An 11,995-nucleotide genomic window follows, 5' to 3' on the forward strand; every position below is an offset into this window, starting at 1 on the left:
ACCACTTCACGAAACGCTTCGGCACGTGCCGTACCTAAGTCCCCACGAGCACGGTCCTAGCGCCACCCGCAAAACCACCGACAAAACCACCATAAAACCAGGTTGCACACAAAATCCCAGCGATCGAAGGAAGATTCGCTTCGGGCTGTCACTTCTCGTCGCTCGATCTCGCGCTTCGACTTCGCCGACCTGGATATGCAGCTCGCTCGATTTGGCCGCATATGATCAAATCAGAACGCGCTTGGCATAGCAGCCCGACGGCTCTTGTCTACATTAGGCACGCCATGCGTGGCGCGATCCTGCTGCACGATGCTGCACGATTCTGCAGGAAGACACATCTATACACCCTGGACCCAAGCACTGGAATTGTGCAACGAGAAAGCGACCTGTAATTTCTGTAGGCGCGGAGGTGTTGTGGAAAAGAGGCTGGTGGGGAAGCGGGCAAATGCTGCCGGATCAGGTGAGATGGCTCGTCAGCGCCTAAGGCCGAGACCTGGGGGTATTCCCGTTTCTGGTGTCCGCCTGCATTTCGTTGGGAGATGAAGGAACACTGCTGCGATGAATATTTTGGTGTCAAGGTCTTTCAGCTTGCTGTATACACGTCTTGCGGCGTAGAGAGGAGAGCGGTCAATCATGGCGGTTGAGTGCTTTACCCGACGTGGTATGAGCAGCGGGTTCCCCCGACCCGTGAAATCAAGGACACATCGCTGACGCGGTATACCAGGTAATCAGATCCACACCTGAAGCCATCCCAAAGATTATCCTTACCGGCATTCCGATCTTTAGGCAAGATCTCCCATTGTCAATATATGCTGGAAGTTTTGCTTCACTATCCTTCTCCACCATCCAGCTCGCTAGCCTCTTTGATCGTCAACTGTCTCACAGCCCCGAGGGGCACGCTTTCACCTGCTATACTGACCTCATTATGATCTATCGTCGTGCCCAGCTTTTCTTCTTCAGTGATGCATACCCAGGGTTATAGCAGGCCCTGCGTCGGAGGTGTAACTCCGCGCAAGATTATGATCAGTCGGTGCTCAGCGTGCCTTTCCCTCCACTTCTTCCGCAGTTGTGCCGTGATTGGCCCATCATATCTCCAAGCATATCGCATGGGAAGTCATACAAGTCTCGTGGCGACAGCCGCGCGTCTTGGAGGTCTCGAATTACTGTAACGAGGTTGAAGCTCACCTCATGTTCGGTCTTCATCTAAGTCATATCGATTTACATGCTGACGTTCCAGATCGCTCCGGTTTAGAATGTACCCATGAGCAAGGTGAGACCACTTGAGTGGTTGTATGTATGACAACCTTGGAACTGCTCATGTCATTTCCCGAGGTCTGGTGGACCTAGCTGATACCTGGGTTGGCATTATGGTGTGCTCCATGCGTACTTGCGTGGCTGAGTTACCTCGCCAGTGCTTTACAGAACAGTTGAGTAGGTGATGTACTCGGCCTGACCATCATGAAGACAATGTGGCAAATTTCACTCGTGTAATTTCGTTCGATACGCTCGCTGCCTCGATCGCCACTTGCCACTCACTGTTATGATGCTGTAAGGTAACCTGGTAAGGGGGTTGGGCTCATCTTTGTCTGCGATGTAAGCTTGGAGTTGCTGACGAGGGGCTTTGGAAAATAGTTGTAGCTTGGATTGTACTCATTCATGTTTCGAATTTCTCAAGGCCAGCAACAATAGTGAAGATGAACCTTGGTCATGCTGTGTATACATGGTAGATACGCTGCTCGGGATCAGTGCGTGGCCATGTCCAACGGGTAGTTTTGATGCTGCACAATAAACGCAATTTATCAGGAATACGGCTCTAGTAGCCCGTGAAAGGAAGGCGACATAGTATTGTATCCAAGATTTTGAATAGCCCGATCCCAACTACTAGGTCTTGCGGCCGAGATACGGATCCAGAGTTCTCAAATCAAGTATTTCATGAGCTTCAGTGAACAACATATGTCTCGTCTTGTGTGCAACCTTTTCAAAAGACATGTAGTCAGCGACAGTAGTCACGAAAGGTGAAATGCGAATAGGTACTTTTGATTACGCGAGGTTGCGTGGAGAAATATCCTTCCGTTCTAAATCCTGACGCACTGTCACTTGAATATTTCCGTACTGATAGCTCCAGTTGCGATAGTGCACTTTCAATCCCTCAACTCCTGTGATCAGATTGAAGTAAGTGCATCGGTTCAGATCCATTTTCACAATTGTCGCGAAAGAATTGAACTTTTGCTTGATCCTCAAGTAGGTGTCAGAATAGCATCATAGCACAGAGTACTGTCTGTACATAACTGCTGTTTGTTCTAAGAAAGTATCATATCCACTCATCTTCAGCCCACTTGTAGCTGTGCTCATCCTCCTCCATGTGATATCCGAGCAACACTACTTTCAAGCATACTGCACCTAAGTCTTTCCTATTCATAAGAAAAAATTGCGAGGATACCGGAGATGCCATTCCAAAAGAAATGGTCACTGCCTCCTGGCGGCCTCTTAGCAGAGCTTCAGTAACAATCGCTTCGAAGTTGGGTTCCGTGAGTGCTTTGGTAAACACAGAGCCAAATTTATCACTAGCATGCCACTTAGTGTCATCAGATACAGTCACAGCTATATCGAGATCCACAGAGTCTGGGTCTAAGCTGAATCGTCGGCCTGTTTGCCAGACCCATTCAGTAACGTGTCTTGCTGCGTCTTGATCTCGCAAAGATTGGATGAAATTGGGTATAGGGGAACCACGACAAAGGAGGTTCCCAGTGTCCAGAATATAATTTGAACACTTTGATGCTGTTGCGATGAGGCTGGAGACAGTGTTCAAGTCCTTTGGCCCTGTAGGGATCCAAGCAACTAGCATTTGCGCAGGCTCTAGTATTCCTCTGGTGGGTCTACGCTGCATCAAAACATTGTGCCGGAAACGCTTATAGTTTTTGACAGTGTTGTTGGTGATATTTGCTGCTTCCTCCTTGACGGCACGGCAGGTGAGTAGCACATTTGTAGGTGACCAGATGACGACCAGCGTCGGAAAGTCATGAATTTTCCGGTGTATGCGAGCGACTGGAAGTAATTCGTAGATCATAAGCCTGAGCTCTTTGGGAACATCGAACAGGCGGAACGGCGCTCGAGTGCGTAGATTGTGGACACTCATTATGCGGGGGCATAAGCGGCAGTCAGGGAGGGTCGACGGGTTGTTGTTGATACAGAGAATGACTTAGGGATGGAGTTGTCATAAATTATCTGCGCCAGTCAATGTTACAGCGAGTCTGAGATGAAAGTGAATACACTACCTACTTGAGAATTCCCAGCTTTGATAGTACATGTTCAGGAAGGCAATATTCGACCATGGTTCACAACGCAACGGTAGTGAGGGGTATTTGCGAGGGGCATTGTGAGGGGTAAGAACTTCGGCAAAGCTAGACTCCTCTATTCCTAGGGTACCAGCCTAAAGAACCACTTGCAGAGGTTATACACCGGTCTTGTCGTCACATACTACTATAAACCTTTCGTAAGGATAGAGGTGTGACAAGAATGAAGCTTGGACAGGAATAAACTACTAGTAAGAAGGAGTGTACCTGCCCTCATTCCGACTATCAATTGTCAAGCACCTTCACCCACACCCGAAGGCCCCTCCAAAGGGCTATCGGCGTTGCGCACTATAATAGACAGGAGTCCACGCATTTGTCAACCATTGCTCAAGGAAAGCGGTGACAGTGACCGGCATAGAACGTGCACCATCCAAGAGCTTGTACACACATAAAATATGTGCTCGTAACTTGCCCATCTTACTTAGACGATCAGCTTCGTTTTATTGGCCTATGTTCTTTCCACCTAGAGGACTACTGGCATACCATAATCGGCCGAGAGAAGTTGAGACGCTGTGAACAAGATAACTTCGCAAATCTGCTGCGTCCCAAGTGAGATCGGACACGGAGATGGTAAAACTAGTCTAGTTCTACACAAGTCACCGTCAGGTCATTTGTAGTGTATTTAAGAACGTCGTCAAAAGGAGCGATGAGGCTAGGCGCTGGGAACGCCACCATCTGCACTGCCCCGCATGCCCTATGTACCTACAGCCTCGCAGGACTTCGTTCCACATCACTTTATACCTAGATGACACAACAATACTTTATAAACACCTCCCTGGTTCGTGATATATCCTTTGTTCCACTATTGTTTTTGCCATCACCCCCGCAACAGGCTCGCAGCCATGGAGGTAACACGCCGACCCCGTGAATGCTCATCAGCCTCCTCGACAGATGATGAGTACAAGTTTGTCCGCCCAGGTCAGTGTATCTGCTGCAGACGTTCGAAAACACAGGGCACTTTCTTTGAATTGAAAAAAGGATACCTTTCCCATCGGTTTTGGGCTCGCTGGGAAGCGACAGGCAACTTGTTTCGCGCTGCCGCGGAGCAAAATTGCAGTCGTTGCGGTTTCGTTTTCGACATCGTAGTTGCATATATGAGTGCTATGAGTTACAAGGGCACACATTTCATACGAGTCTGGAACGGTATTGATGACCCACACTCTTTACGTGCAATGGTGATGATCACTATCACCTCCGCTGGATTCTCCGGGTCTCGGAGTCTCCGGTTGTTGCACTTGAAAGGTATGTTATCACTTCCAATCGTACCTGAAATAACTCATTGGAAAATAATCTTTGTTAAGTGAGGCCACAGATGGCTTCCACGATCTTGCTAAATTGCCTTGGAATGTCGTCACGTACCCAACACTCGCAGAAGATCCGGTATGCGAACAGGCCCTTGCACCGGCCAAAGCTTGGATGGAGGAATGCTTGAAGTCGCACGAAGAGTGTCAATCAACCGCAGTCTCTCAAATGCCCACGAGAGTTCTGGAGTTATCAGGATCGAAAGTAAGTCTAAGAGACACTCAGGAAATTGGTTCGACGTCAATGTATGCATGCCTGAGCCACTGCTGGGGTGATAAAGGGCCATCAATTCAACTGACGAGTAGCTCCGCTGCTCAGTTGAAGGCAGGTGTTCATAACGAGACGCTCCCAAAGACCTTTTCTGAAGCAGTCAAGGTTTGTCTGCAGCTTGGGATATCCTACTTGTGGATTGATGCACTCTGTAAGCTAATCATTACATTCTCACTTCTTGATTCGATTTCCCTGCTCATGAAAGTTTCCAGGTATCTACCAAGACGACCTCTCAGACTGGGAAGAATGTGCGTCAGAGATGGCCGGCGTTTATTCAAACGCACTGATCACCATCGCGGCCCGATCTGCTGGGACCAGCGACGATGGACTTCGTCACTTTGTCAAAGATCGATTTCGAAACATTTTAGTGCCATCCACCGGACTATATGTAAGAGAATATGAGCGTGAGCTTGGGCTTAAATCCTTCCACCAAGAAGACAAGGACCTGTTCCCGCTCATGACACGCGCTTGGGTCTTTCAAGAAAGGCATCTCTCGCCTCGGACTTTGGGCTTTGATATCTACCAGTTAGTGTGGCAGTGCCAGCGCTCTTGTCGCATAGAGGAAGGGCCGGTGTTGGCACACAAAGGCTACTTGCAGACCGAGCCCGAAGATCTAACTAGCACCTGGCATGAGATAGTTGAGGCTTACTCAAAGCTGCAAATCACACATGAGAGCGATAGGCTGCCAGCTTTATCTGCACTGGCAAAGAAGATGGGCGATTTCCGTGGAGACGATACTTATCTCGCCGGCCTATGGACCAAGACTTTACTTCGAGATCTCCAATGGCAGGCGTTCTCCCCATATCAGCAGCGCTGTAACGCAAATGCACCAAGCTGGTCCTGGGCTTCGGTAACCGGACAAGCGACATATCCTCCTTGTTCACTGCTACCCAGTGTCGAGTTGTTGAATGTGTCATACACACCTGACGGACCCTCACACATGGGCAGGTCAACAGAATCCAGACTAACCATCAAAGGCCAAATTGGAAGTGTCATCAGACGCCAGTCTGAGTTTCGGGGCTACAATTTGGTTCTTAGCAACCAAAGTAATTCGAAATTCTCTGGCTCGGGAATCCAGCTCCAGACCGATCCAGACCTCCTACCCGGCGTAGAGACAGCAACGCAGACCCAGGAGACGCTTACTGTACTATTTATGACGTCTGAGATCGATTCTCCGGAGCTCTTCAAACGTTTCTCGGGACTGTTGCTTCGAAGAGCGTCTGCATCGGCATACGAGCGCATTGCGTGGATTGATGTTTCATACAAGGGCGAATTCGACTCATGGGATATCACGGATGCATTCTCAGACGATTCGGACCCCTCGACGGCCAAATTCAAAGACACAGCTGAGTTCTTTGCCTGCAGTGACACGCCCATGGACAAGTATATGGCAACTTTGCCAGTGGAGGCAGTGACTATCATCTGAGCAATACCTAGGTATTGCTGAGCGCGGGGTCAGACCAGCCACTTGCTATTTTGTAGAATTCAACCAATTCATATCGCAGCCGAAATATTGGATGACTCGGGTTCGCTCTTTTTAGAAAGCGTTCCAACAAGACCATGGACCCTTCTTGCCTGATACAGCATTTTGCTAAGTGGCTGATCAGAAATTCGTGCCTGAAGCGCGTGGAAACAACATGAAATGAGGGCAGTCACGTCCAAATAGAAGGCATGTTATCGATTGTTGTTTCTCTTTCTTTGTCATATCGACAATGAATGAAAATGCCACTGCCGCCTACAAACAAGAATTGAATATCAGACCTACGGTCAGTTTGAATACTGTCTCACGAGACCTTCAATTGCCTACCCAAAACTCTACGACAGTTACCGAACGAGCGTACCTTCCCTGCAATCCTGCCTCACGTCATCCTTGGCTTCCCGTCAATATACCCCGCACTCATCAATCCCAGGCAACCGCACTAAATCCACCTCAAACGGCTCCGTCGCTGGCTGTCATCCCCCGGGCCCACAGGCATCCAAGTCCCTTTCCAGCACCCCAGCCATGGCCGAACTCACTCTCAAAAACACCGAAACCACGCACTCGGACATGTGCATCTGCTGCGATCGTTCTCGCACGCATGGCACATTCTTCGCGCTGCGCAAAAGCCACACAGCAGGGAGGTACTGCTTCGCCGGCTGGGAAGCCAATGTAGAAACGTTCCGCAGCGCAGCCGCACAGGGGTGTCAGCGGTGTACATTCGTGTTCGACACGATGGTGACGCATGGGGCTGGTTCTATGCCGCCAGAAGATGCGAAAGTGTGTGTGGGGAATAAGTGCGATTTTGGGGAGGAGATGCGTGCCAGGATTCGTATTTCTGTGCATAATTCTCACAGTTATGTGGCACTAGAGCTTGTGCTGGGTGCGTTTAATCTCGTTTCCTGGGTAAGATGAGGGTTTTTTAATGTGCGGGCTAGGTCCGGCCGGGGAACCATCGACACTGGCTTGGAATATCGCTGCGGAGAAGATGCATCACGATGATCCTACTGGTGCTGAGGCGCTTGATATAGCCAAGGAATGGATCGGGAAGTGCCTGACGTCGCATGAATATTGCGATGCTCATGGTGCATCGCCTCTGCCGGAGAGGGTCCTTGAGCTGACCCCAGATCTCATCTTCCTTCGAGAATATGTCAAGCCTCCAGTCCAGCGCTATGCTTGCTTGAGCCACTACTGGGGCCCTCGGGGTCCGGCGGTGCAACTGAAGAAGGAGACAAGTGCAAGCTTACGGCAGGGGATGCCGGTGGACAGCTTGCCAAAAACCTTTTCTGATAGCGTCAAAGTGTGTCTGAGGCTTGGTATATCGTTCCTTTGGATCGATGCCTTGTGTGGGTGCCACGTTATCATCCTTGATCGGGCGATCAGGCTGACCTCGTGCTTGCAGGTATATATCAAGATGACCTTAATGACTGGGAGCAGGCTGCAGCAACGATGGCAAGCATTTATGAACGCGCCCACATTACGATTGCCGCTGCCTGTGCCCGAGACAGTACTGATGGTCTGCGCCCTCTGGCAGCCATATTCAAAGAAAAGTTGGTCCCCTCCACCGGGCTATGTGTGCGTAGGCATTACCGAGAGCTGACCGACCAACTGAATCTGTCTCGGAATGATTTCCCTTTATTATGGCGCGCTTGGGTGTTCCAGGAAAGAAGCCTCTCACCACGAATACTCTATTTCAGCGCCTGTCGACTGGTGTGGGAGTGCAGAACTGTCCAACATATCGAGTCAAAAGCACGCGCGCACCAATGGAGCTACGACCATGTCATTCTAGGCCTGCAGTCTTTAACTAGGGAGCCTCCCGACGTGATTGCAGCGTGGCAGAGCGCGGTAGAGCAATTCTCACGCCTTGGGCTCACTTACGGTAGCGATAAATTGCCGTCCATTGCAGCGCTAGCGTCGAGGATGGAGCAGTACAGAAAGCAGGATACTTACCTTGGTGGTTTATGGTGGAGCTCACTGCTGTACGATTTACAGTGGGTAGTGTTCAGTCATCAGGCGCGATGCAATTCGAACGCACCAACCTGGTCGTGGGCATCTGTGAATGGGGAAGTTCAATTCGAACGTAGAGGCATCGAGCCATATGTTCTGCCGAGCGTAACGCTGTTAGATGTTGTTTACAGATCGATGAGCTCTGCCTTCGTCGGGAGAGCGACCGAAGCTCGCATCAGCCTTGAGGGCCACACCTCCAAGGTCACCCGAAAAGGTTTCGCGAGCCGCCACTTAGACGACCCGTTCGAGCTGAGTAACCTAAACGGGCTCGACATCGGCATCATGTCGTTTACCGACATCGATCCAGACACCGACTCGAGATCGGGGTCCCCTGACGAAGACCTGATCGTCTTTTTCCTCACCAAGCGGACCAACCTTGTCTGTGGATACTCTGGGCCGATTCTTCGCAAGCTCCACGACAATATCTTCCAGCGCGTAGGGTGGCTGCGGGCTAGTCGACCGTTCGGGTGTCCTGTGCTCAGTAGTACGGATCCTGACTTTTGGGCGCCGCTGGACGCGTACATGGCGAAATCGCCGTTGGAGGTGGTGACTATCGTCTAAGATGTCAGCTGTCTCGGCTTTTGAGAGGCTGTCGGTCGTAGGTTTCTTGGTTTTTGATGGCTTGCGATAGCAGCAGATGCCGGTTGTACAAGTGATTGTCTCTCCAAATGGCAGGTAAAAGGTTCACATGGCCATCCCAATTTGGGGTACATGTCCCCATTACGAACTGAAGGAGGGCACGGCTAGGTGCTGTCGATACTATTAGGACAGGAAGACAGAAGACGTGCGTTGACCTGATGGAATCCAACAATCTAGCACTACAGGGTCCATATTCTGGCAGCTGTCAATGGCTCGACTCAACAGACGAAACACGGTGCAGTGGTTCGTGTAGGCGTTGCGAATTCTTTGGCCATTACTCTGTCATGGTTCCTATTGTACATCCAATTGTCATGCCATACGTGACGGTCGGGTGCCGCGCTACAGAGGAGATACGTCCCGTGGGCAGCTGTCTGCCATGCGTCCTCCCAGTCCAACCAACGAACCTAAATACCGATGCGCCGAAATACTGGTGTTGTACAGGGGTGTGAGCAGTCGTTCATTGCTCTATCATGAGACCGCTTATGCGAGGGGAGAGAAGAGGCTGTGACGTGTAAGTGGGCTGGATGCATGGGCATGTCGGTGGTCGTACCGGATGAGAGACGGCTTCGGCTGGCTCTGCGAGTAGCCGAGATACAGGATCAGCGGCAGGTAGCCATAGTGGATAGCGACGCGTGAGACGTCGATGATGCGCGCGATGCGCTCCTGGTGAGGTGTGAGCAGTGCTGGGGGAGCTGGGCGAGGGGCGGCGCCGGGCGTACCTTGGACTCTTCCGACAGCGAGAACATGATGTGTGGATGGTTGGGAGCGGCGGAGGACGTGGGCGCGGCGGTCGGAGTCGGCGGTGGACAGGCGTGAGTCGGTGGTGGACGGCTGCCGGTGATGATGGCACTCGAAATCTTGAAGCTGGGGCAGCGCTAGTCCGTCACTAGCGCGCATCAGAGCTCCAAAACTTCGAACCGCCCCATCCCCGGCACGCACCCGTGACCGCATCTGCCTACGGGACCGGTACTCACAAGGCAATTCGCTTGGATAGCTGCACTCTCGCCGTCACCGCCGTCACCCGTCACCACCGCCGCCATGTCGGCCCCCAGCGCCCGCCACTGGTACGTTGCCCGCTGACCCTCACGACCACCGCTAATGCGCCGCAGGGAGCAGAACAAGGAGGCCACCGTCTATGTCGGCAATCTACACGAGCGCGTAACACCGCGCATCCTGCACGAGTTGATGCTCAACGCCGGGCGCGTGCGCAACGTCAACATGCCCGTCGACCGCGTCAACAGCCAGCACCAGGGCTTTGGCTTCGTCGAGTTCCACACCGAGGCCGAGGCCGACTACGCCCCCAAGATCATGAACAACGTCGGCCTGTACGGCAGCCGCGTGCGCGTCAACAAGGCCTCGGCCGACAAGCAGAAGAACGTTGAGATTGGCGCCGAGCTGTTCGTCGGCAGCCTCGACTCGATGATCGACGAGAAGACGCTGTACGACACATTTGGCCAGTTCGGGCCGCTGACGGTGGCCCCCAAGATTGCGCGCGACGAGCACGGCCTGTCCAAGGGCTACGGCTTCATCTCGTTCGGCGACTTCGAGTCGTCCGACGCCGCCATTGCCAGCATGAACGGCCAGTACATGATGAGCAAGCAGATCTCGGTGCAGTACGCCTACAAGAAGGACGGCAAGGGCGAGCGCCACGGCGACGAGGCCGAGCGCATGCTCGCGAAGCAGGCCAAGGCCCACGGCGTTTCCACTGCTGTCCAGCCCCTGCCCGCACATCTGTTCCAAGCACCGACACCAATGGTGCCGCCCGGTGGTCCTCCCATGGGCGCCATGGCAGATCCGCGCATGGCCATGGGCGGCCCGCCGAATGGGTCCGTTGGCTACGGACGCCCTCCCATGGGCGCTGCCGTGCTCGCTCCACCACCCGCCGGACTGCCTGCGCGCCCGCCCAGCGGTGCCCCAGCCAACTTCTACCCCCCGCCCCCCGGCTTCCCAGGTGGTCCTCCCGTCGGTCCTCCGCCCGGCTTTGCTCCGCCCGGCTTTGGCCCTAGATGATCGGACGGCGCACATAGTCTACACTCCAGCGCCGCGCTTTAGCGCTGCAAACATCGAGCCGCAACGTGAGGACATCACACCGCGAAGGAACGGCCGGCGAAGTCAGGATGATAGTGCACGGTCAGGATATACCCAGGAGGCGTCGTGGAGGGCTCTTCAAAGAGGAAGGCATAGAATTAGAGTGACAGACGGCCATGCCCAGTCAGGTCAGAGGATATCAAAGTGCAGAAGGGAAGACAAATGAGACAACGAAAGAAGACAAAGAAGAATAGAAGAACAAGTCACAGCACGCATGCCACATCTCCCCACTCCCCGTGATACCACCCGTGCCGTCTAATCCACCTCAAAACCAAACAGCAGAACAGCAAAACGGCAGAAGTAACCCTTACGAAAACGACACGAACTTCGGATCGCTCGGCACGCCGTCCAGCCCCACGCCCGCCTTCGCAAACCGCTCCTGCATCAACAGCCTCCTTGCCTCGTCAAATCCGACACCCCGCCTCTTCATAATCCTCAGCACCTCTTTCCGGCCCTTGTCGTCCAGACCGGCGCGCTCATCGCCCTCGACATTCGCCGTCAGGTCGAAGTCGGTCGAGTGCAGACCCGCTTCGATGTCGTCGCGGAAGGTGGTGGGGATGGCGTGGTAGAGCGGGTTGGAGGGCAGGCTGAAGGAGGAAGGGAGGTGGTGGATCCAGTGGGCGCGGAGCATGTAGAGTGCTGGAGACGTTAGTGGTGTGCCGGGTCATGCAGGTGGGGGGGCATACTGGTGCCTACGGCGAGGGTCAGGAAGGCGAGCGAGTAGAGCATGTAGCCCATGGCGGCGGTGGTTGGGGGCTTGCGCGAGGGTGTTGCAGCAGCTGGTCTGTGTTGGAGGTGTCGGCGGAGGTGTGCGGAGCACGGCGGGTGGTCAATAGCTTGGGGTCGAAGGGTTCAATAG

The 11,995-nt window shown here is 53.0% G+C and overlaps 6 protein-coding genes across 6 annotated transcripts; 3 read left to right on the forward strand and 3 right to left on the reverse strand.

Moving 5' to 3' along the window:
* Positions 1-2,311: 2,311 nt before the first annotated feature.
* Positions 2,312-3,136, reverse strand: C7974DRAFT_414737 (uncharacterized protein; the record flags this gene model as incomplete). The annotated part of the gene is made up of 1 exon (XM_046143829.1): positions 2,312-3,136. One exon carries the CDS (start codon positions 3,134-3,136, stop codon positions 2,312-2,314), a length of 825 nt encoding a protein of 274 aa, XP_045995446.1.
* A 939-nt stretch (positions 3,137-4,075) lies between these two features.
* C7974DRAFT_397618 (heterokaryon incompatibility protein-domain-containing protein) lies at positions 4,076-6,585 on the forward strand. The gene is made up of 3 exons (XM_046142216.1): positions 4,076-4,595; positions 4,666-5,076; positions 5,138-6,585. The coding sequence occupies exons 1-3, from the start codon at positions 4,196-4,198 to the stop codon at positions 6,349-6,351; spliced, it is 2,025 nt and encodes a 674-aa protein (XP_045995447.1). The 5' UTR covers positions 4,076-4,195; the 3' UTR covers positions 6,352-6,585.
* A 640-nt stretch (positions 6,586-7,225) lies between these two features.
* On the forward strand, positions 7,226-9,088 carry C7974DRAFT_215672 (heterokaryon incompatibility protein-domain-containing protein). The gene is made up of 2 exons (XM_046137062.1): positions 7,226-7,748; positions 7,805-9,088. Exons 1-2 carry the CDS (start codon positions 7,328-7,330, stop codon positions 8,968-8,970), a joined length of 1,587 nt encoding a protein of 528 aa, XP_045995448.1. The 5' UTR covers positions 7,226-7,327; the 3' UTR covers positions 8,971-9,088.
* Positions 9,089-9,528: 440 nt separating this feature from the next.
* Positions 9,529-9,794, reverse strand: C7974DRAFT_414740 (TOM7 family-domain-containing protein; the record flags this gene model as incomplete). The annotated part of the gene is made up of 3 exons (XM_046143830.1): positions 9,529-9,550; positions 9,599-9,711; positions 9,768-9,794. The coding sequence occupies 3 exons, from the start codon at positions 9,792-9,794 to the stop codon at positions 9,529-9,531; spliced, it is 162 nt and encodes a 53-aa protein (XP_045995449.1).
* Positions 9,795-10,086: 292 nt separating this feature from the next.
* On the forward strand, positions 10,087-11,058 carry C7974DRAFT_414741 (uncharacterized protein; the record flags this gene model as incomplete). Its single annotated transcript, XM_046143831.1, has 2 exons — positions 10,087-10,112; positions 10,158-11,058. The coding sequence occupies 2 exons, from the start codon at positions 10,087-10,089 to the stop codon at positions 11,056-11,058; spliced, it is 927 nt and encodes a 308-aa protein (XP_045995450.1).
* Positions 11,059-11,443: 385 nt separating this feature from the next.
* C7974DRAFT_414742 (uncharacterized protein) lies at positions 11,444-11,874 on the reverse strand (the record flags this gene model as incomplete). The annotated part of the gene is made up of 2 exons (XM_046143832.1): positions 11,444-11,775; positions 11,823-11,874. The coding sequence occupies 2 exons, from the start codon at positions 11,872-11,874 to the stop codon at positions 11,444-11,446; spliced, it is 384 nt and encodes a 127-aa protein (XP_045995451.1).
* Positions 11,875-11,995: the final 121 nt, after the last annotated feature.

Source organism: Boeremia exigua (assembly GCF_020726555.1).
Source record: "Boeremia exigua strain MPI-SDFR-AT-0100 chromosome Unknown C7974scaffold_8, whole genome shotgun sequence".
In the NCBI taxonomy this organism is placed as follows: domain Eukaryota; kingdom Fungi; phylum Ascomycota; class Dothideomycetes; order Pleosporales; family Didymellaceae; genus Boeremia; species Boeremia exigua.

Bases quoted from the DNA above. Each gene is read 5' to 3' on its own strand.
- C7974DRAFT_215672 (XM_046137062.1), top strand. From the start codon at position 7,328: ATGTGCGGGCTAGGTCCGGCCGGGGAACCATCGACACTGGCTTGGAAT. The intron at 7,749-7,804 runs GTGGGTGCCACG...TCGTGCTTGCAG, and splicing joins CCTTTGGATCGATGCCTTGT to GTATATATCAAGATGACCTT.
- C7974DRAFT_397618 (XM_046142216.1), top strand. From the start codon at position 4,196: ATGGAGGTAACACGCCGACCCCGTGAATGCTCATCAGCCTCCTCGACA. The intron at 4,596-4,665 runs GTATGTTATCAC...GTGAGGCCACAG, and splicing joins CCGGTTGTTGCACTTGAAAG to ATGGCTTCCACGATCTTGCT. The intron at 5,077-5,137 runs GTAAGCTAATCA...GAAAGTTTCCAG, and splicing joins CTTGTGGATTGATGCACTCT to GTATCTACCAAGACGACCTC.